Below are 23,381 nucleotides of genomic sequence, written 5' to 3' on the forward strand. Positions count from 1 at the left end.
GGGAGATGCGACCTCCACATCACATTCATTTTGAGTGGTGGAGTGAGTGAAGGAAGCAGTGCGCATGGACTTTGTGGGGGAGACGATGAGCGAAGTGAGAATTCGGCATTGGAAAGGTTCCATCAAAGCTAGACTTGGTTACCTAGTTGGAAAAGGAAGTATTACATGCAACAATTGTTTCTCATATTTTTTAAATCTTGGAAGAGGATTTTATAACACGGTCCCCTCTTCCTTTTTTCCCCCTAAAACCCCGTTTCAAGGGGATGTAGCTGAGCTAGAAGCTACACGACTCACACACACAACCCTATGGTGTCAAGGCTCTAACCCACGACCTCTTAATTAGGGTGGGTCATGATGATAAGCTGAGCAACTGAGCCACTCGAGCAAGTGCTTGCCTGAATTCCAATGCTCCCTCAAGGCCAATTCCTTGGGACCCCATGTTTTATGTAAACAAGAGTTTGCTGGAGGCTGTCCAGTTTGGGTAGAGTTCTTGGATCCCTCCCCATGGCAATGGCCAATAATAGGGGACGTAGCAAGTAAACTAGGGCAACCACTTTAGATCCTTTGATGGCGAGAGCTTCTAATAAAGTTTGTATTTCATAAGATAAAATTATCAATTGATCTAAACCTTTACTTTGATGCTAGAGATTTCTTATAGACCAATGTTGTGCTTGCACCCAATCCTTGATTCAAGGAATGTTATATTGCCAAGCGGATTAATATGGACACTAATAATTCGAGACCAAGATTTACAATTTAGAAGGAAAAAGGCATATATAAAAATGCCTCACCCACCAAAATCATCAAGACAGCTTTGATTAACCATCCGCAACAAGATGAAAGATGATGAACAGTTAAGTTAGTTAGATAAGACACTCCTTCCACTACTAAGGAAGGTAGCTCAACTTGGTACATACTTCAAAGGCCATCATGATGGTGGCACACCAAAATTTGGAGAAGGTACACACGTACACAGAAAGCTTTTATTTGCTCAATCGTGGGCAAATCTTGTACTAATTGGGCCTCACTAATTCAATATGACTTTCAGTCCCTGTGCTTGCTTGCAATGGTTCTTCAAGCCTTTCACAACCTGATGTTTTTTTGAAGCCATGCCGCTTGCAGCAGAGATGATGGTCCTGTTATTAGGCCCAGCAAACATTCTGAAAGGAGATTCTGGTGTACTGTGACAAGCTTTCTCTGTCCAGTGAGGACCATGTGCAATGCTGCCAGCCCAAAGGAAGCGCTCAGAGTAAGGACTCAATAAGCTATCACAGAATGTGGTTGCCGACTCGCAAACTATGCCCTGTTCACACAAACACCACAGCAGCATCAGAAAGCTACAGCTGGAAATTAATGAGATAAAAAATGATACAAATGAGATCCCTTGTGTTGCTCAAAATCATGGTTCAACATTAGTACTGATCAGCTTTTACACATTTTTCTTTGATGGGTCGTGAAAATGCAATATGGACAGGCAAGAATTCCTGGAAATATGCAATAGGGCCCACACTTTTCTGACTCACCTCTGCCATGGCTTTGATTTTCAAAGCTGTGTCATTGGTGAGCAAAGCAACTTGCCCATCAAAAATACTAGTGCTGAACACCAGGGCACAGTTGAGCACATGATCACCAGTTGTCAGGGACATCGGATCACCAAAGGCACCACCATAAGTCCATAAAGCAGAGTGAACATGGCAAGGGGAAGCAGGCGGTGTTGTCACCCCTACCGGCAGGTTCTCCAATGAATTCTGCACATGGATCCATGATGGGAGCTTCACCATGCACGATTCTATCCATTTGAGGATGGCATTCGGCGACATGCAAGCCTTATCCTTTGGTTTGCAGAAGTCCAGCTCTCTGATAACTGACCACCCACCAAACAATGTGTTCATCTCTTACCTGTAACGTTAGTCCTCAAATCTCTATGTGATGAATTGTACTTTCACATTAAGACCTTACCAATTTGAGGTATGATAAGTCTAACCTCCCTGATCCCCTCCAAAAGCTTCAAACCTTTGAAAGAATTAGGATCCATCAAACAAGTGGTATCAACCACTATGTGCCATTCACGACGTGTCTCTGAGCTGGCCATTCCCTTCAGCTTCCGAAGCATGTGATCCAGGTTCTGTACCTAGTTCAGGATAAACACAAAATTGGCAATCATAAGAGTATTCAACTAGAAAAGATGGCCTGCCATGTCCATCGAACAGACATGAAACTTTGAAAAGATAAGGTTTGAGATTCTAACCACAGAGGATGGCCTGCTACGTGCCCTTGCCAGCAAGCTGTCCTCTTCAGCACAAATGTAGCTTGCAGGAGATCCCGATCTGTAAACACCATTTGGAGTTAGGATCAGAGGCTGGAATGGCCTCCTGCTGAGCTCAGTAGCAGCAGAAAAGGCCCCTGCACAACCACCAGCTTCAAGCCTGTTGAAAACCCCTCCTGTTGACTGCTTGTCTATGTCAAACACAGGCTCTTGATTCTCCTTGTCAGATGCATCCTCTTCCTCTATGGTGGATTCATCCAGAAATCTGCAGCGTGAAACAGAGTCAACTAGATCAGCCCGTCCTCTCTGGTCTGATCTTCCATTTTCTTCCTTATTCTGCAAGTTAACCATGAGCTGCCTCTCTGATGTATTCTCTCCATCTGAGAGTTGCTGAACACTTTTTCTTGGTTTAATTATTTGATTTTTCTTCTCATTGGTGTTTGTCTTTGAGGTTCTGATTGACAAAGGCTGCCGAGCAGAAAGGATTTCTGATGTGTTTGTATTGACATTGCAAGCAGTCAAGGCTTGGGTAAATCGTTTCTCAGCAAGAGGGCCTAGGGCAGATGATTGTACAGCTGAAGCTGATGTGTCCAGCATGGAAGAAGGGGCTGAATTGCAGTGTTGAAACCATAACTTGGAGCCTGAGACCAGATTTTCTCCTTCCATTACTTGCTTGTTGGTAGACTCCACTCCATCCTTCCTGCTGACAAGCTTCTTCTGTGTGCTCGGTATCCTTTTCGTGACTGTAGGGGAGATTGTGTTTGACTGTAGAGGAGCAAATGGAATGCGACGTGAAGCAGGGGGAAGAGGAGGCAATCCCCCCTTGTGCTGCTGCTGGGAGATCTGCAAGCTTATGTTAGCATTGAAGGTATCGCCTGCTACAGAAATTTCCTCCACAATGTGAGGTAACATGGCTTCACGCTTGAGGCAGGGTGTAGAAGGACGCCCTTCAAGTTGGAGGATCTGTTCCTGTAGGGAGCAAACGGGAAAAAAAAGCTCAAAAACATTGAAGTGACAATTGATTTGAGAAGCAACAATACAAATAAAACTTGGGTTTTCTTACAGTTTTATTGCTTTCGTTGCAGGGATCACTAGATTTGATCGAGCCAGCAGGCTGCAGAGGACCAGTTCTGTTGCTTTCTGTGCATGTTTCATTTGATTTGATAGACAAAGCCGGCTTTGAGACGATTCCTTTGGTGTTAGAGAGCTCGGAGTCTACATCTTCCACCGTGTCGGTGGACCTCTCGTTGCTGGAGGCAGGGAGGGGATGAGGAAGCCATTGAACCCTGTAGGTGCGAGAAGAAGCACCTAGCTTGATGGTTTCCCCTTCTTTGGCAGTGACTGGGGTATGAGGAGGCAATTGCTTGCCATTAATCCAAGTGCCATGGACTGCAAACAGAGGTAAAGAGAGACGCTGATCATAAGCAAACACAAGCCATGTGCCATGCAACAATCACCATAAGTGCAGAAACCTTCTGAAATTATACCCATACTTTCAATCAAAAGATGAAGCATGAAGGTCTCTCACTCTTTAGGTAAGAGTAAATCATTATAAGTGCAGAAATCCCCTGAATTCAGACTCATCCTTTCAATCAAAAGATGCATGAAGGCCTCTTCCCCCTTACATAAGAGCAAGGCTCATTTTTTTCACGAGGGTTGGGCCTATCACTACAAGCTGGTCCTTTCTGTTCTTTGACAGGGGCTAGGATCATCTTCCTACTACACGACAGAGGAGCTTCTCTTGAAAAGCATGTTCTGTGATAGAGCCAGGATGATCCTCGCTGGCATAGCATAGCAACACCCCACGGACACGGCTGTATGCCCTTCACTGATGAAGCATAGCGATATGGCATAGCTGCAGATTGCAGATGCGGCACTGCTTAGCAGCAGACTGCAGATACGCATCCCGCACTGATGAAGCACGCAGCGGCACAGAAATGGTTGTATTCTTGTAAACGTTTACAAATGAAAGAAAGACAAGCGCAACCTCTATTGCAGGCTCTTCGCCTAAAATGCACATTTTAGTCTCTGAATAGAAAGAGATGAAACTAAATCTTACACATGGCGTAGATGCTCCTTCGATGGCCAACCATGCACAGACAGTAAAGAGGAAAACAAGAGCACTTTACCTGATTCCAGGTCAGTGAGAAGGAGCTCGCGAGTGGCATGGAGAAGCTGGATCTCGAGATGATGTCGACTGATGCTGGGGTGAGCGAGAAACACGTCGCAGTTGGTGTGACGGCCTAGCACGAAGGAGTCACGGCCATCCAGACAGAAGGAGTCCACGAGGCGTCCGCCTTTAAAGACGTTGAGGAAAGGGGAAATGGCATTGCCAAGCTGAAGCGCCATAGCTATGGTGAGAGCACAAGGAAAGCCTTTTAGTTAGGGCTAGGGCTGGCAGGGTTTCGGGGTTGTGGCGGAAAAGCCTGTTAGGGCTAGTGGTTCGTCGTCTGCTGAAAGAGTAGAGGTTGGGATTTGGCCGCTATGGCGATGGTAGAAGTCTGAAGTAAGTCTGTGAGGCTATGGTTAGAAAGACCATTCTCTGTCTCTCAGCTCGTCTAAGTCTGCTCTGCGGGGAACTCGACCGTTGGAAGCCCTAACCATCTTTTTTCATCTAAAATTTGAATATATGGCACACCCGCCATCTTAGGGCCTGTTCCCACGAGGGGGACCCGGCTGGAGATTAAAGCTGTAGACAATTAGAAGATGGGGAGTGGTGAAAACCCCATTCCTTCCTAATGGATACATTTCACTTAGATTCAAAACCCCTCTGATAGCCAAGAATTCTCTTCTTGCTCGACAATTGTCCATTAGAAACCTTGCTTTGTCGAATTCCTCCTTTCATGCTCATACACCTGGGCCTTCTCATATCCCAATTTGGTTAGAGCTTCTTGATCTCCCCCTTCCCTTTTTATCCATGTATCCCTCTTCTCTCTGTGAATCCCTTGGGAAATTTTTGGGCTTTAGACCAGATGACAATCTTATCACGAGAATTTGTTGAAATCTATCTTCTAGAACGTCTGCAATATTTCATTGTCATTAGCTCTAGACTTGGTTTGACGTCCTTCATCCAAAAAGTAATCTACAAAAATCTCCTTAACTCCTCCTTTTTATGTGGGTCTGTGGTCTCAAAGGTCACTTCCTTTAAAAAAAGTCCCAAAAAGGCTGCCATGAAGAATAGGAAAAGAAACCCAAATCATGCCCCCATCCAAACCCCTCCCAAGACACAAGTTGATGTACATGGATTTGTAATTGTTACCAAGGGAAAAAAAGACATTTCCTCTTTTTCCCCTCCTCAAAATTCTACCTATTCTTCTCAAAATAAATTTGATGTCCTAGCTAAGGAGGATATTGTTAATCACTCCATTCACGTTATCTCTACTACTACTAATATCTTAGCCGAGGAGGATATCGTTAGTAACTATGTTAATAACTCCATTCGCATTATCTCTGTTGCTACTAGTATCCTAGTTGAGGAGGATATCGTTAATGACTCCATTTGCATTATCTCTGCTGCTACTTGTTGTCCTAGCTAAGGAGGATATTATTAATCACTCCATTCGCATTTTCTCTACTACTACCAATATCTTAGCTGGGGAGGATATCGTTAAGTAACTCTGTTTATAATTCCATTCGCATCATCTCTGTTACTACTAATATCCTACTTGAAGAGGATATCGTTAATGACTCCGTTTGCATTATCTCTACTAATATCCCTCTGAGAAAGAAGTTGACTTTGTGGACTTCTACACTCTAGAAAAAGAAGCTAACGGTTAAGCTATGGCTTGGAGAGGAGCCACTTCTATTTAACCAAACAGTCCCTCCAAAAATGTGATCCTGTACTCTAGAAACTAGCTATGGCTATGGTTGATTTTTTAGAAGACTCGGGAGGAGCTTGCCACTCTTCCCAAATTGGGGGGGAGTCGGTCCCAACCACTCCCAGACTAGAGAGGAGTCTATCCTAGCCACTCCTATTTAACCAAATTGTCCCTCCTCAACTTAAAAGAAGGTTGTCTAGGGTTCACACTGCTTCTTCCCCTCCAGTTGCTAGGCCTGGGAAACCTCACAGACCAAGAAAGTATTAATTTCATACCCATGATGTCCTACAACACTTTCCACATGGAAGTTTCAGAAAAACCTTGCTCTCGATTTTATTGCCCTTCAAGAAGTCAAAATTGGAGGTGAACTTGTACTATACAGACTCTTCTCCATAAAAAAGGGTTATCTCTAGTATTTTACCTCACTCTGATCATAACGAGGATGCGACTCTAGGAGTTCATCCTAGATGGAAGGATTTGTAAGGTGGAGCCTTAGTGACCCAACATGCATAGATGGATCTCTATATCCATTGACTCTCTCCTTGGTACCGTTTCCCTTACCTCTATCCGTACCATTTTCCCTACCTCTATCTATCCTTCTAGCTCTCATAGATTGAAGGATTTTGTAAGGGGGAACCTTCGTGACCCAGGCACATAGTGTTTGGGATATCAATGCTCCACCTTCATATTATATTTGACTAGGCATCGGCTAGCTCATGTTTGTGTATGGCCCTCATTATTATGAGGAGTAGCGCACTCACAAGTACAATGGAGCATGCATTAAGAAGAGAGAAGTACCATAAGGAGAGCAATGATCTTGCTCTCATGAGAGTAGAGCACTCACAAGTACCAAATCAGCATGATCTAGCTTTCATGAGAGCTAGAGCACTCACAAGTGCCATCATGTAATATGCATTAACCAGAGACTAGATTTTGAAGAGTTAATTTCACTGCTTATTGTGGAAGAGTTAAAGCTTGGATTAGGTACATCATCGAGTAGTAGTGGGCATGAAAGGGACTAGGCATTTTACATAGAAAGAGGTGCAAGAAGCAAGGAGAAATCCTTGTTTAGAGGATGTATATGTAGATGTGGTTGGCATGATAGATCACCACAACAACAACATAACTTTTAGCCCTCATATGATACATGAGGAGGTAGAGAGTCATAATCTTGAGGTAGGGGGAGATGGAATTCTAGAGGAAGAGATAGATGGTAACCTCGATAGAAATATGGAAGTGGCATTGAGTGTCACTATTGTGGTAAGATCAGACATATGGCCAGGGTATGTTATAAGAAGTAAAATGGTTTGCGAGGTGGCGAAATTCAACATGTAGTGTAGGTCATGGAATGAAGATCATTTGTTTGGTGATGGGAACTCTATGACTTCACATAGTGAAGGAGATGATAATTGGATTCTCGTGCATCAAACCATATGACATCTTATGATGAATGGTTTGATAGGAAGTTTCCCACACAAAAAAAGGGATACGTGGTTACTGGGAGATGATGTGTAACATCACATCACTCATATTGGAAGTGTGCCATTGAAGATGCATGATGTGAGAGTGAAGACAATGTTGGATGTCTTATATGTGCCATCAATCACTAAGAACCTTACATCCAAGGGTCAAATGGTTGAGCAAGGATTGGAAGTAAGATTCAATAAGTATGGTTGCTTTGTTGAAGCCTTCAAGAATGGATGTAAGCTCGGTGCATAGAGAAAAAAGGAAGGAAGACTATTTCCTTGGGCACGTATTCAGGAGTTAAAATCATTTTCACATAGCCATGGTATTGTGTAGGACATTGCTATGTGGCATAAGAGGATTGGACATGTGAATATCCAAAAGCTAAAGTCTATGAAAACCAAAGGGATTGTTGGTGGCTTGCCAAGTTCAAATATGATGGAAGCAATCATATGTGATGCATGTCAAGTTGGGAAGTAGGCAAGACTTCCATTTCCAAAGGATGGTCAAATGAGTAGGAGCCCTTTGGAAATCATTCATAGTGATATTTGGGGCCCAACACAAACCCCATCCATAAATGGTTGTATTATTATGTCACCTTCATTGATGACTGTAAGAGAATGACATGGATCTACTTCTTGAAGGAAACAAGTGAAGCATTTGTTTGGGAAGATTAGAGAGTTCAAAGCATATGTTGAGAAGAAATATGGATATTGGATAAAATGTTTGAGGACAAATGATGGAGGTGAGTTACCTCATGTGCATTTGATGATTTCTTAAGAGATCATGGGATACAAGGGCAACTTACATGTAAGTACACACCTCAGCAAAATGGAGTTGCTAAGAGGAAGAATAGAGTTATTGGTGAGATAGCATGAGCCTTGATTAATAAGAAGCATATGCAACATAAGTGTACTTGTTGAACAAGACACCTACAACAACAGCTATTCATGAGAGTACATTAGAGATGAGTATGCCAAACTACTATTGGGCAAAAGCATGTGCAACATCAATGTACTTGTTGAACAAGACACCTACAACATCTATTCATGAGAGTACAACAAAGATGAGGATGGCTGGATATAGACCTGACATTGGACACTTGAAAGTTTTTGGTTTTGTGGCTTATGTACATGTGCCTTATGAGAAGAGAAGGAAATTGTTATGGCTCACCCTAACCCCCAATGAAACACATCCAACAAGAGATTACCTGGTGAACCGCAATTGTCATGAGGATCTTTCCAATGGCCGAGCTCGTAACCCTTGAGGTCTCCAAGCTCTACAACTCCTTGAGAAGCAATTCCACCGCACCTTCGCGAGCGTTGTGACACCGTCGCATTGCACCAGAGGTACTCGTCCCTCCTCTCATCTCACATCACTCACACACACTCACTAGCATGCATTAGAGAGATAGATTATCAAGAGGATTAGCAAGAGCAAGACTCAATTGCACAATGAGAGCGTATGTTGTATTATGAGAGAAATTCACTTATATACATGGCCATAAGTGTTCACACTTACTTAAACTGTGGTCGGCCAGGCACTTTAGGCTCATAAGAGGCCTAATGTTATTACATTGACTACTCTCATAATATATCTATGAAGTATATCACTTGGGACTTCATCCTACATGCTCTTGAAGCGAGAATTGCCATAAATACTCCATCATGCCATACGAGCGCCCGTCCAAATTGTAGATTTGGACACCATTGCTTTATATCTTGAATGTATGACCCTTTGGCGTATCTACCTTGACTCCTAGATGTAACATAATGGTGGTAGTTCTTATTAACTTTAGGAATGGGTTAACATTCCCCCCTTTCTAATGCCGATCGTGTTCTCATGATCGCGTTGAAGACCTTTTGTGTGGCGAGAATGGACAAGCTTTGTTGATGGCTTTGATGTTGAGTGGCATTCAATGGTCTTTGTTCCTTCGGAAGGAATAAGAAAAGCTAATTAGTGAACGAAAAGGTTAGTGGTTTATTGGGAATTCCTAGCGAAAAGGTTAGTGGTTTATTGGGAATTCCTAACGGGGTGGGGGGTGGGGTTTTTTTGAGAATGATTGCATTTTTATATTTGTGTGAGCTTTTTTTGGAGAGAGTTTTGCTCACTTTGTTTTTGGCAATCATAAGCAAGGTCACATGTGATTTGTGCTAGTGGGGATGCTAAGAGGTGTTAATAATGGGAGAGAAGAGAGGAAAGGATACGGAGGAACGTAGACATAATCATCAGAACGAGAGGGTGATTCTCAATTCCTCATTTGATTCATTGAAGTGACATTCATCATTTGAAGAAATTGATCTTCGATGATGTTCCTTTGTGTGGTAGGATTCTTGTCAAATGTTGTTGAGTAAGACCTGTTCCTGCATGCTTCTTCCCATGTGCTTTTTATGCTTTTATATATATTTAAGTGCTCTTATGAAGCAAAGATACATGAAGTACAAGAAATGAGTCATATAGACTTTTATTATACTGCTTTATGTTGAAGTAGCCACTGGTTGGTGAGGATTGAAAGAATTACGTCGACTTGTGAGGCTAATATAGAAAACTTCACTAAGGATTGGAGATCATTGATTTGTGAAGATGGTAGCGTCATTCGGAGAGGTTTGTAATTTGAAGGAAAATTCCAGGCGATGGGTTGTACCATTGACCAGGCTTTCACCCACCATGGCCCGCCCCCCATCCAAAGATGTACCTGGAAGTTGTCGATGGTGAGGCTTTGGTGCAAATGTCCTCTAGTGCATAAGTATGGATATGTACTCATGGAGCAGCTGGCTACATTAACATAGCCAAAAGAATAGTAAGCTATAAACTTAACAAAATATAATGGCTATTGAAGATCCTTGGGAGTTGTGTATGTTATTCTACCACTTTTAGGTGGGCCATATGTGTGACGCCCTTGTGTTTGTGTGTTTTTTTTTGGTTTACCGCCTTGCGAGCAACAGGTTCTTGTGGCTACTCTCCTTTTTGAGAGAATAGGTTCCTATGTCTGCCTTATAGCATTTGCACTTACACTTCACATCCAGAGGGGTGAAAAGAGCATTGTGAGTTTGTCTTTGATGTGCTCATAAGTCTTTGTTTGTAGACATGGGAATCGATTCTTGAATTTTTGGCTCAAATGTTGTTGAGGCAGTAGGTAAGACTACTAGTTGGTTACCGTTGGGGTTGCTTGAACACACAAGCTCTTGTGTAGGTGTTGAATGCACGAGAGTGGTTGAGTGACTTGCTTGGTGTTACTTGGGCCTCTATTCTTGTCAAACTTTAGGTGAAGCTATTGGGGTTAAAGTCGATAGTGAGGCTGTCTTCACTTTGTTTGATTTTGGAAACCATATGATGATGGGATTACCATCATAGTATCCTTGTTGTTGAAGCACATGCACATGCACCCATCTTTGATAAACATTATAAATTGGTGGTTGATTCCTTTGGTGCTGATGTTTGTTTCTTTGAACATGCTTCGGGGCCTTTTTTATGTGCTTGGGAGTCCAAGATTTGGTATTACTTTGGTAGTACCCTTGTGCTTGTAGTAATTTTTTTGGTACCCACACTTGTTGACCTGGTGGAGTTCTTTGAGGAACTCGCATAGGCTTTTGTGGACAGTGTTGTGGAGTACTTTTATTTTTCCTTGGCCCCTGAGTGCTGCATTGAGGAAGAGGCTTTGACTATCGAGGTACCCAAATTTGATTGGCACCTTTGTAGTAGCCTTGAGCAACAAGTAGCTGCTTCTCCACCCACATTTTGATACCATTAAGATACCGTGATTTTTGTTGACTTGGTGGATTTTTCTTTTTGGTTGAAGTGGAAGGTTGTGAGCCCTCCTTCACATTAGTTGGCGCTGAGGCTGTAGGTTTGAGACTCATGGGTATTTTTGACGATGATGAAGCTAGAGTCTCTTGTGGAGTAGTTATCGATGATGAGGCTTTTGAGCATGCAGTTGTCTCCTTTGGTGGGGTTTGTCGATGAAGAGGCATAGACTCCGGGACACTGATGACCCGCCTGGGGGATAGGCCCCACACTTACACCACTGGCATGGTTGGTGAGATCATGGGAGATATGCGGCCAATGGGATGACAGGCTGTGTGACAGCCATTCTAGAGACTGGCATAGTTATAGCGCCAGGTCATTTAGTTGGGTTCACACTATAGAGAACCCGTGTATGTATTGGTTGAGTACCTTTCATATTATTGTGTACTCTTATCTTGTATATGGTGTGTTGAGTGTTGAGTAGAGAAGAAGAAGATTTCAGCCTGTCACCTTGTGTGTTCTCTATTAGGGTTTTGTGAGTGTGTGTGTGTGTGCTTGCAAGAGCTCAAGCTCTCTTCCCCCCTGCATCTTTTCATGGTATCAGAGAGCTTGGTTCGTGCTAAGGGCTGAGCTGCAAGCAAGAGAACCACAGGAAGCAGTACGAGGGTAAGAGCTGCAACTACTCTTCCCTATTTGTGTTGGTGACTACACCCTTGTTGCGGGAGCTCTACGGGAGGCACCGGCAAACGATCTCTGATTGAGGAGCTTTCTTTGCGGGAGTAAAGCTATAGGGCAACTATATTGTCTTATCGGACATAATTTTCTGGGCCGAAAACGCGTTTCGGGCACGTCTGGACCTCCGTCTTTCAGAAAGCAGGCGATTTCGAGCACTGCGGGTAAGTCATCAATTCTCTGCAAAACTCTGTTTTAAGAACTGCAGGAAGACAGATTGACTGTGCAGACACTGTGGGTGCTGCAAGAGGTCAACAGTTGCCATTGGGTGTATGTATACACATTGAAGTCACCGGTTGTGACATTTGAGAGTACTACAATACCGCTGTGCAGAAAATACAGCAGTTTGTACAGAAAAACCAGAGTGCAGTTTCTGGTAAAATTGTGTGTTTGGCAAGATGTCAAATGATGGGATAACTTAGATTGTGGCTGATGGGAAAAGGCTATTGGGACTACATAGAAGGTGAGCATAAAGAGGCACCGGAGATACCGGATGTGAAAGAGTTTAAAGACTGGAATCAAGGAGCCAGGAAGGTTATGTATTGGCTATCCATTAGTATACAGGACACCATGATTGGGCACATTTAGGATGCCAAGTCTCCCAAGGAGGCGTGGGACACCTTGGTAAAGCTTTATGAAACAAATACCAAGGCACGCAAGATACAGTTGAAGAATAAACTTCATACTGTGGAGAAAAAGAACATGTCTGTGAATGACTATGCGTTGAAGATAAAGGGTATTGTGGAATCCCTTGCATCTATTGGTGTGTCAGTAGATGATGATAATAAGGTGGAAGTCTGTCTACGTGGTCTCGGGCCACAATACAAGGCATTCAAGACGTCTATTCAGACTTGGAAAAACATTCCCAACTTTACAGATTTGGTGTCTATGCTGATTATCGAAGAGAAGAGCTTGGGTGAAGACCAACAGTCTTCACAAAGCAAAAACAGTTCAGAGCAACAGGCCTTCTACACGAGTTCAGGAAGAGGACGAGGTAGAGGAGGCCGTGGACGCAGTCAAGGAGGTGGCCGAACAGGTAATCAGAATTATGGCCAGTAGCAACAGCAACAACAACAGTCCCAGAATCAACAACAACAACAACAACACGCAGGTGGAAGAGGCAAATTCAGAGGCAGGGGGAGTCAAAGAGGCCATGGAAATTGGTAAAGGCAGTATAATGATGCACGTGAATGCTATTATTGTGGTAAGCTTGGACATGTGCAGGCAGAATGTTATAAGAAGCAGGCTGACATGCAAAATGGAAAAGTGAAGCAAAACAACTATGCATCCTCCTCAAGCAGAAATAAGGATAATGAAAGGTTATTTGTTATGTAGCATGTTGTGAATGCCATGTCTGAAAATGTTGATGCAGCATAAAAAGATGATGTATGGTATGTGGATTCAGGTGCTTCGAACCACATGACAAGTCATGGAGAGTGGTTCAAGGAGATGAAAAACCCGGAAAGACCAGGTTTTGTGGAAACAGGGGGATGACACTGCTCATCCAATTGCCCATGTTGGAGATGTGCCATTGTCTATGCAGGATTGCAAAGTGAAGTACCTTGCAGATGTACTTCACGTTCCGAACATAACAAAGAATCTGGTTTCAGTTGGCCATATGATTGAGCAGGGTTCGCAGGTTCGGTTTAACCCTGATGGATGTTATGTTGAAGATTTTAAAGACAAGTGCAGGTTGGTTGCAAAAGGTAACAGAGTGGGTAGAATGTTTACATTAAATGTAGACATGCCTGAAATGAGTGCTGCGATGTTTGCAAATGGTTCAGGAATTGTTGCAGACACAGACATTTGGCATAAAAGGATTGCACATGTGAATGTGCAGAGATTGAAGTCTATGCAGACTAAAGGAATTGTGACAGGGCTGCCAAAATTTAAAGTGGAAGGTAGGCAGAAAATATGTGAAGCATGCCAATTTGGGAAGCAAACAAAGCATGTGTTTCTACGTAACAGATATGTGAGCAGAAATGCACTAGATATTGTGCATTCAGATGTATGGGGTCCTACAAAGACCATATCTATGGGAGGCTGTAGGTATTATGTGACGTTTATTGATGACCACACAAGGAAAGTGTGGGTATATTTCATGAAGGAGAAGAGTGAGGTGTTCACTTACTTTCAGAATTTCAGAGTTTTGGTTGAAAAGCAAACAGGAAAATATGTAAAGTGCCTAAGGTCAGATGGAGGGGGAGAGTACTTCTCCAATGAGTTCTCTAAATTTTTGAAGAAGAATGGTATTCGGAGACAGTTTACATGCAGATACACTCCGCAGCAAAATGGAGTTGCTGAGCGGAAAAACATGCACATTGCTGAGATTGCGCGAGCATTGATGGAAGAGAAAAATATGCCGCATAGCTATTGGGTTGAGGCTGTTTCTACAGCAGTATACATCATGAACAGGACTCCAACTGCAGCCATACATGATGTAACTCCAGAGGAGAGGTTTACTGGCAGAAAACCAGATTTGTCTCATCTGAAAGTCTTTGAATGCATTGCATATGTGCATGTGCCAGATGAGCTGAGAACTAAGCTGGATCCGAAAGCTGAAAAATGTGTGTTTATTAGATATTCCCTTGAGCAAAAGGGATACAGGTGTTATAACCCTGCTACACGTGAGTTGAGGGTAAGCAGGGATGTTGTCTTTGATGAGATGAGCAGCTGGTATGCTGCTGAAAAAGAAGCTGTTGGGGCTGATGTGAGTGGAAGTGTGGTTGCACACAATGCAGGTCAGCAATCACAGTCTTTGAGTGGACCAGGAGAGTCCTCATCTAGTGGGTCTATTGATAGACCATGGAGTGGTAGGCTGCGTCATAATACCAGTCCTGCAAATGTGATTAGTACATCACGTAAAGGAAAAGAGAAAGTGGTTGAGCCCCTTGGTATGCCTGACATTTCTGCAGGGCATTCTCATGTTGATGGAGAGTCTAGTGGCTCAGATATGAGCCTTGATGAGGAGCTTGGGATCCTAGCTATGAGAACACCTGGTGTAAAGAAGGCTATGGAAGCCATGAATGAAAAGCTGTGAAGATCTGGTAGAGTGAAAAATCCTGTGCAGAGATTTACCTATGATGGTTATGTGGCACATCACTATGCATATATGGCAAAGGTTGTGCAGGTTGTTGAGTCCACATGCATTGATGAGGCTGTTGGAAATGTGTGTTGGGAGAAAGCTATGGATGAGGAGATGGATGCACTATATGGAAATGAGACTTGGGATTTAGTGCAATTGCCTGAAGGCAAGAAAGCCATTGGATGCTGTGCGCTTTTGCCGCACAGGTCGTAGCTGGGGACTTGCCGGACACCGTATGCGAGCCACGAATGGCTGCAAGCATACAACCAGGAAGGCAAGCTCAAAACAGAATGCAAAAGGTGTGTCACTCACCGCTTAACTGCCGCCTTGAAGGATTCCCGCGTCGCAGCCGTGAAGGAGGAGCCGCCGTCGCCGCTCTACCGCCTCGCTGCCGTTGCCGTGCCGCTACACAGTGCGCTCGATCGCTCTCTCACTCTCTCTCTCTCTCTCTCTCTCTCACGCACACGCAGGAGAAGGAAACCAAAGAGATAAGGCAAGAGCACTCTTGTATTCACAACACATGAGAATGAGGATTTTAGGGTTACATTTGACTCATATAGGTGACTTGGCCGTTCACACTTGGGCGCCCATACATGGCCGGCCGACCCTAACCCTTATCCTACTGATATCCAAGGTGCGCCTCTCATCGGCGATCACCCAATCCCTTCATCCTTAACATATGGTGCCGACAAGCCCGGCCCATGACTCAGAATATTTAAATTAATGACGTAAAATATAGTACGTCGCCATGTCCGCCCATGGGTTAACATGCCCCCCTTCCTGATGTAGATTTCGTCCTCGGAAGCTATGGTATGGTAAGCTTGAGAGGGTTGTTGTGGTAGACCGTCTGCAAAACAGGGAAGTAGAGTGAAGGTATGCTGGAATTCAAAAGATATAAAGTGTATAAATTCAAGCATGTGAGACCACAATGGATCTGTTATGAGAACTTAGTTTAAGGGTCACATGAGTGAGCTAGTGTAGCAAATTAATAGGAGTTTAAAATTATTGAAAGGAATTCAAGAGTTAGCAAGGTGTCAAAGGTTAATCAAGGTTTATAACTGACCTAAGTCAAGGAAAATAACCAAGCTTAATAAATAAACAGATGACCACACTGTGTCTACTCTAAGAACAAGTTAATACCACGCGTCTAGGGACACAAGAAACATCAGAGTTACAGGAGCTTTTTGCCTCTTTTTTTTTTAATTAATGCACGTGACAATGTTTACACACAATGGCGACCTTGCTAAGGCAAAACTAACATCGATCCTGGTACCATGTTTAACACAAGGCATTATCCAGGAATCTATTAGTTTACTTTAGGCAAGGCTACCCCCTACCAACCAAGGCATCGGTCTGGAGTAGAATACTCCTCGCCTACCAAGTATCAATAAGGCGATAGGCCAACATTAAAGCACATCATAGACTTGTATTGCCATTTATTGTAGGCTTTTTTTTTAAAATCTATTTCTTTTGATCTTTGCTCCTGAACTATAATTTGTCTTGCATCCTTTCGACAAAGGGGTAATAGCTATGTCCTAGAGGTCAACACACACATGGCCAGGTGTCAAACATTAAGATGGTTTGACCCTAGACCTAAGACAATCGTATTCCAAGGTTAACTAAAGACGTCATGCTGCCTAGGAATATTTCCAATAAAGTTAAGCTCATTAATGATTTACACTAGCATGCAAGGAACTTCAAAAACTAAGTAGTACATTGACAATTTCCATGTGGTCATGCATAATAGTTTATGCAATTGATTGAACAGTAAAAACGAAAGAGAGTGGGTATGGAAGAATTACACCTGTAATTGGAGATCTCCTTGATTTGACGAGACAGCTTGCAATTTGATGTAGATATATTTTGATGAATGTTGCGGCAGTCTCAGGACTTGAAAGCGAACCCACCTCAAACTTTTCAAGCTGTACAATCAACTAACAAGCACTATACCTCGAGAGGCACATCAGTGTGAAAATTTCAAGACTTGTTTAAGGAATCTAAACTAGAAAAAACTAGAAAACACTAACCTACCTACCAGTCACCACACTACTACTGAGGATACGGTAAGAGGATGTTGTAGAGTCCTGGCTCTAGCCCTAAGGCTAAGCCTCTATCTGCATCATCCAAACAAATAAAGTCAACCTCAGTAGTGCCATGAGTTTCATCCGTCCATTCATCATTATCAGATATTTCCTTTTCATTTTCCCATCCACATAAACTCATCAAAAATGTGACCATGCGAGGATAGTCATCTTGTGGAAAAGGAAAGCATTGGGCTATCGGGGATATGTCCTCTACGGAGTAGGGGTCAGTCATGGTCAATAGGCGAATTAGCCATTCTAATTCCTCAATATTTTCCTCTCTGGCTAGTACATCTATATGATCCCATTCAGTTTCAATTACAGGATAGCACATGTGGAATATCTGAGAAAGGTACAGATGATACCTCTCACCAAAGGTAGGAGTGGATGAAGTGTATGATGATCGTGCATCTGCCATATCTGCAAACACAGATATAGCATCAGTAGGTTTATGACAGGTCAATCTAGTTCTTGATTGTATACGGATATTTCTCTTGTTTTTGTGCTCTTGCTCTTTTTACTATTTTTTGTTTTTTTGTTTTTTAATGTATGAAGCTATATATATATACATCCCCTTGAATTTGGCAATTACATGGTCAGGGGAGAAGGTTATAAGGAGGAAGCATTAGAATGTCGAGCGTGAGTACATGCTCCCCCTTTCCTTGGGTAGATCATATTATTTGCAATGATGTTGCAGCCTCTTGGAACCAATTTGACCAGCGGGTCATAGGTTGTGATGTGGGCAGATAGCTTTTTATGACCCTTGTGGCCACATCTAATTGCAAAGATGGTAGTGTACGCTCCCATTGACGAATGGAGGAAATGGTTTCCGACGATACTATTACAAGGGGAGATGTAGACTCATCGTCGGTTTTTTGTTGGGTGTTGACAAGAGTAGGTGTAGAGCATGTAGAAACTTCTATATCAGTGTGTGCCTGGCATGAGGAGCTAGAACCTTCATGTGGCTCCCCCCTTCCTGAGCTAGGTGGTAATGATCGATATCGTTTGGGAATCCAAACTAACTCTGGAAGAAGTGGTGCAGAGCACTCTATTACCTTTCCCTTACCACGGTCTTGAATTGTCATTGGGGTGGCAACAATTGGTTTGCAAGGTTTTACAGGTGATGTAGAGGGTTTCAACTTATGTTTAGGGACCCAAATCTGGTCATTTCCCTCGTAGTACCCTTGGGCTACTAATAATTTTTTAGGGATCCATCGCGATGTTACATTGCCCTTTCTCGGGTGGGTAGCTGCTTTCCTTTTACGAGGCTTCTTGGTGGCTGAACGAGATTGAGCAGGGGAAGTAGCTGTTAACGAAGCTTTGGGAACCCATTTGTATGTACTCTTTGGCATAGTAAGCGAAGCTTTAGAGACCACCTTGCCTGTTTCCAGTCTTGGCGTTGAAGCGTTAGAGGGGTGGCAAATAATCAAAGATGGTTTTGCCATTGGACTTGGTGATTTTTCGTTATCCATCATTTTGTCCAGAGTCGATGGCTTAGGAGCGAGATTTTGAGCGGTCAGACCTAGTGTTGGTTCTTGCGTCGTGACTCGTCTGGTTGTCCAATCGATATTGCATTTGGTGGCCATCATCCATTTGCGTCCTAAGTTTACAGTCCCTTCCATGGTACCAGCAGGCATAACCAAAAAGCTTTGAATTATGGTTCCCTTGTTATAAGCAACCGGAGTGTGCAGAATTCCTGAGACAGGGGTTTTCTTCTTGTTGATTCCTTGAACTTGGATAGAGCTCTTGGATAAAGGTGGTTTTCCCAGTTGACACCACACGCCATATGATAGCAAATTGTGTTGAGCTCCTGTATCCAATAATGCATTATATAGCACCTCCCCGTAAGGACTCTGTAACTCAATTGGGTATCTTAGAGGTGGGTCAGATTCCAGTGCATCCTCCTCTGCTTCCTCGAAAAATACTTGCGTAATTCCCAAGTTGGCTTCTCGTTGTCTCCTAGCACGCTGTTGACGTTCTTTGGCTTCGACTCTTGCTTGTATCTTTTTAAGCTCAGCCTGTTCTTTAGCTGCCTTCTTTTGATGGATTGCGTGTAACTCCTCCTGGCTCAGGGGGTCATAGTATCTTTTGAATTTACTCCCATTAAGGAATCCAATGGTTTCAACTCCGTTGAGAGTCTCCACTCTGATGGTACCTTGCGGTGTAATTTCACATACTCTATACGGTCCTTTACCAGCATATTTGAGCTTCTTCTTTTCATTTCGCACTCCATACATCAGGACTTTATCCCCAACCTTGATGTCCTTGTCCTTTAGATGGCGATCAAACCATTTTTTTCCTTCTATCCTTCTCCACAAGGGCATTGTATACAGCCAATTGTCTTTCTTCGTTTAGCCGCTCAAGGATATATAGACGCTCTACTAAGGGATTACCATCCCAACCCTCTTGAGTAGCAACACGAAGACTAGGAATGACAAATTCCCATGGCATGACTGCTTCTTGGCCATATACCATTTTGAATGGTGTGCAATTAATAGCCACTTTGTACGCAGTACGATAGGCCCATAAAGCTGTCGTGAGCTTTAGATCCCAATCCGTGCGATGAGCTTCAACTGTCTTTGTCAAAACAGAGATTAAGGTCTTGTTGGTACTCTCGGCTTGGCCATTCGCTTGCGGATAGTAAGGAGTAGATTTATGATGGGATATCATGAAATTTGTTGTGAGCTCCTTAATCACTTCATTTATAAGATGCGTACCATTGTCGCTCACAAGTTCAAAAGGACAACCGAAGCGTGTGATTATATTTTCAAAGAGGAACTTGGCTGTTGTCCTCGCATCTGCCTTACGTGTCGCTTTTGCTTCAGCCCATTTGGTCATATAGTCAGTGGCCACAATAATATAGCGAGATTGTGTGTTTCCGGCCGCTGGGCTAATTGGACCTACAAAGTCTAAACCCCACTTTTCAAATGGTTGGTTTACTTTGATTGGATGTAGGGGCATCTGATCTTTCCTCTGGGGTTTCTTATATCGTTGGCATTCATCGCAACCCTTCACAAAGAGTGATGCATCTTGGAACATAGTGGGCCACCAATACCCTGATTGTAAGATCTTTCGCGCAGTTAAGTCTCCTGAGAAGTGACCACCGGCTACGCCCATATGTGCCTCTTGCAAAATGTATAGATACTCATCCTCTCGGGCACAACGCCTAAGAACGTCATCCTTTCCTCTTTTATAAAGAGTCCCGGCTATCAGGCAATAGGGTTCGCATTCTTTGATTAGCTTTCGAGCTAGATCTTTACGAAGCTCCTTGGGTGGAAAGCCATTAACCAAAAAGTTAACAATCTTCTCACTCCATTCAGGCATTGTCTCCACCATGAACAGGGAAGTGTCCGGTAAGTCATCATCAACCCCCGTAGGAGCCTCACCATTAGGTATGCGAGACAAATGATCAGCCATAACATGTTTTTTGCCAGGTCTCACAACAACAGTGAAATCAAACTCAAGAAGAATCAATAGCCATCGTGTGATTCTTCCTGTGGAGCATGGTTTGTTTACCAGATACAACAATGCTTGATGATCCACATAGAAAACAAACTTGGTGGCAAGGAGGTAATAACGAAATTTCCTTACTGCATATATCATTGCCATTCCTTCTCGCTCTGTAGTGGTGTAGTTCATCTCAGCATCGTTCAACTGGCGACTGGCAAAGCTGATGGGGTAGTCTAGCTTGTGTTCTCCAGGTTGAGTCAACACACACCCAATAGCAAAGTTTGATGCATCAATATGCACATGGAAGAGTAAATCCCAATTAGGCATTCTCAAGATTGGAGCACTCGCCAAGGCCTTTTTTAATAGCTCATAGGCACGGTCACATTCTTCGGTCCAAATAAACTCGATGAGAAGCTTATACAATGGTCGAGCTATCTCGGCAAAGAAGAGAATAAACCTTCGATAATAACCAACGTGGCCCATAAAGCGTTGGACTCCCTTGTAGTTGGTGGGTGGGGGTAATTCCAAAATGACCTTGATTTTACTCTCGTCAGTGGAAATCCCATTTTTGGACACTATATGTCCTAAGATAACTCCGTGTTTAACCCAAAATTGGCATTTGAAAGGATTCAAGGAGATGCGATATAATCTACACCTTTCAAATATCTTTCGTAAACACATCAAGTGCTCGTCCCAAGAGGAATGAACACAAAGATCGTCTAAGAAAGCTTCACAGAAGTCCCTTAGATATTCCTTAAAGGCCGTGTTTATCAATCGTTGGAATGTTGCAGGTGCATTGGTCAAGCCAAAAGCCATGACGCGAAAGGCAAACACTCCAAACTCCGTGATAAATGCTGTTTTAGCTTGGTCCTCGACTGCAATTGTGATCTGATTGTAACTCGAGTACCCATCTAAAAAGCTATATGCCTCCTTGCCTGCCACTCTTTCAAGCACATGTTCAGAATATGGCAAGGGGTAATGATCCCTTCTAGTGGCTGCATTAACCTTTTTGAGATCAACGCACACTCTGAGTTTCCCATTCTTCTTTGGCACGATGACTATCGGAGAAACCCATTCTGAGTGCTCAATAGGATATATGAATCCACATTTTACCAGCTTTTCAATTTCCTCTTGTACAATCTTTGCGTACTTAGGATTCATTGGGTAGGAACGTTGCTGGACTGGTTTAGCAGTGCTAATCATTGGAATCGTGTGTTGCACCACCGAGGGTGGAACACCCTTCATATCATGATATGTCCAAGCAAATATGTCCTTGAATTCTTTAAGAAGCTTCGTAAGTGCAGCTTCTTCCGCCTTGGTGAGGTCTTGAGCAATAAAAACTGGTTTAGACTCCTCACCGGGATCTGCTAAGTCTATCTCCTTAACTACCACAGGGCCATCGTAGACACCGCTACTCCCATTGGTAGGCGTTCGTTGGGCTTTTGTGTAGACTACTTTACGTTCCCCTGTGGTGAATGATTTGAAATGCTCGGGTGCGGGGTGTAAGTCTACTGGTTCTTGTTGTGCCAGGCTTTTTTCTTTCAATTCCGCTTCCTTTTGTTGTTGAGCCAACTCTTGGTTTTGCCGCCTTCTTGCAGTACGACTTAGTTTCGGCTTCTCTTCGATTTCTAATTGGGCGACGTCATGAGGTTGCGGAATACACCACATGACACTCTGGAGGTATTGTCCCCAATTATCCGCTATCTTCCGATGAGCATCAATGGCTCCTACATAACTAAGCCATTCTGCAGTGGATCGCTCCTTGTTTATTGCAGTTCGTACATTAGCTCGATAGCGTTGGCGCTTATGTCTCGTTTTCTTCTTACCAAGTTTTTGATTTTTGTTTCTATCAGATTCGAACTCACTTGCTCGATCTTCACTTTCGGATGAACTGCAGGAGGTCATTGTCCTAGGCTTTGAGCACCTTGCTTCCACATTTGGGTGAATATTTGATTCATTTTCCCCATCAGGCTCAGGGTCAGTTTCTTCTTGAGATTCATACTCAGAGTTGCATTGGTCAGAGTCTTCGCTACTTTCAGTGTCGGTGGAGTTGCCACTTTCTTGCCATCAGGAGTCAAGTGCATAACACCTATCATGTTTATTGGCACTAATGGTGGCATATCTTGCCCCTCAGGTGTTACCCAACTTGTGCCTCTATTTCCCCATGTGTCTATGGTTGCCGCTAAGTGTACCCAATCCACGTTATCCGACTCAGTCATACCCGGTAGGACATCCATGTAAGGAGAATCCTTCCCATCATCAGTCTCTTTTTTGCATGTATAGCAATACCTTAATGGGGCGGAGTGAATAGTGGTATCCGATTGATTATCAATGATAACCTTGCTTCCTAAAGGATGTGCACGACCATTCTCAAGATCAACTCGAATGACAGAGTCCTGGAATTGTAGATAGACATGGTTTTTCGACCAGTCATGCACCATTTGTGCTTCCCTCATGAAAGGACGTCCTAAGATCATTTGATATGACATAGGATGCTTGGAGAAATCCATTACAATGAAGGTATGTTTTACCTTGTATCCCAGGACCTTGATCTTAAGGTCCCTTAACATTCCAATAGGTTTAGCTATGGTTCCGTTTGCCATCTTAACCACTATGTTTGTGACTTCGAGGTGAGGCCTTCCCATAGATTCCCAACAGTTTTTAGTCACAATGCTCACTCCAGCACCACCATCAAGGATTCCCTTTAGAGTTAATCCCTTGGTAGTAATGGGGAGGGTTGC

General features: G+C 43.3%; 1 protein-coding gene across 2 annotated transcripts; it reads right to left on the bottom strand.

Moving 5' to 3' along the window:
• Positions 1 to 847: 847 nt before the first annotated feature.
• LOC147628586 (uncharacterized) lies at positions 848 to 4,790 on the bottom strand. 2 transcript variants are annotated; one of them, XM_086813788.1, is made up of 6 exons: positions 4,396 to 4,790; positions 3,330 to 3,655; positions 2,249 to 3,235; positions 1,960 to 2,125; positions 1,524 to 1,864; positions 848 to 1,303 (listed from the first exon to the last, which is right to left on the bottom strand). In XM_086813788.1, exons 1-6 carry the CDS (start codon positions 4,613 to 4,615, stop codon positions 1,028 to 1,030), a joined length of 2,316 nt encoding a protein of 771 aa, XP_086669914.1. In that variant the 5' UTR covers positions 4,616 to 4,790; the 3' UTR covers positions 848 to 1,027. The 2 variants fall into 2 exon arrangements, with proteins under 2 accessions (XP_086669914.1, XP_086669913.1); XM_086813787.1 differs by having other exon boundaries at positions 1,960 to 2,131.
• Positions 4,791 to 23,381: the final 18,591 nt, after the last annotated feature.

This window comes from Cibotium barometz, chromosome 19 (assembly GCF_041138505.1).
Source record: "Cibotium barometz isolate CiBa-2024 chromosome 19, ASM4113850v1, whole genome shotgun sequence".
NCBI lineage: Eukaryota > Viridiplantae > Streptophyta > Polypodiopsida > Cyatheales > Cibotiaceae > Cibotium > Cibotium barometz.

Excerpts from the sequence above, each read along its gene's own strand:
- LOC147628586 (XM_086813787.1), bottom strand. The coding sequence starts at position 4,615 with ATGGCGCTTCAGCTTGGCAATGCCATTTCCCCTTTCCTCAACGTCTTT. Across the intron at positions 3,656-4,395 it reads TCTCACTGACCTGGAATCAG|TCCATGGCACTTGGATTAAT; the intron begins GTAAAGTGCTCT and ends CTCTGTTTGCAG. Across the intron at positions 3,236-3,329 it reads GCAACGAAAGCAATAAAACT|GAACAGATCCTCCAACTTGA; the intron begins GTAAGAAAACCC and ends TGCTCCCTACAG.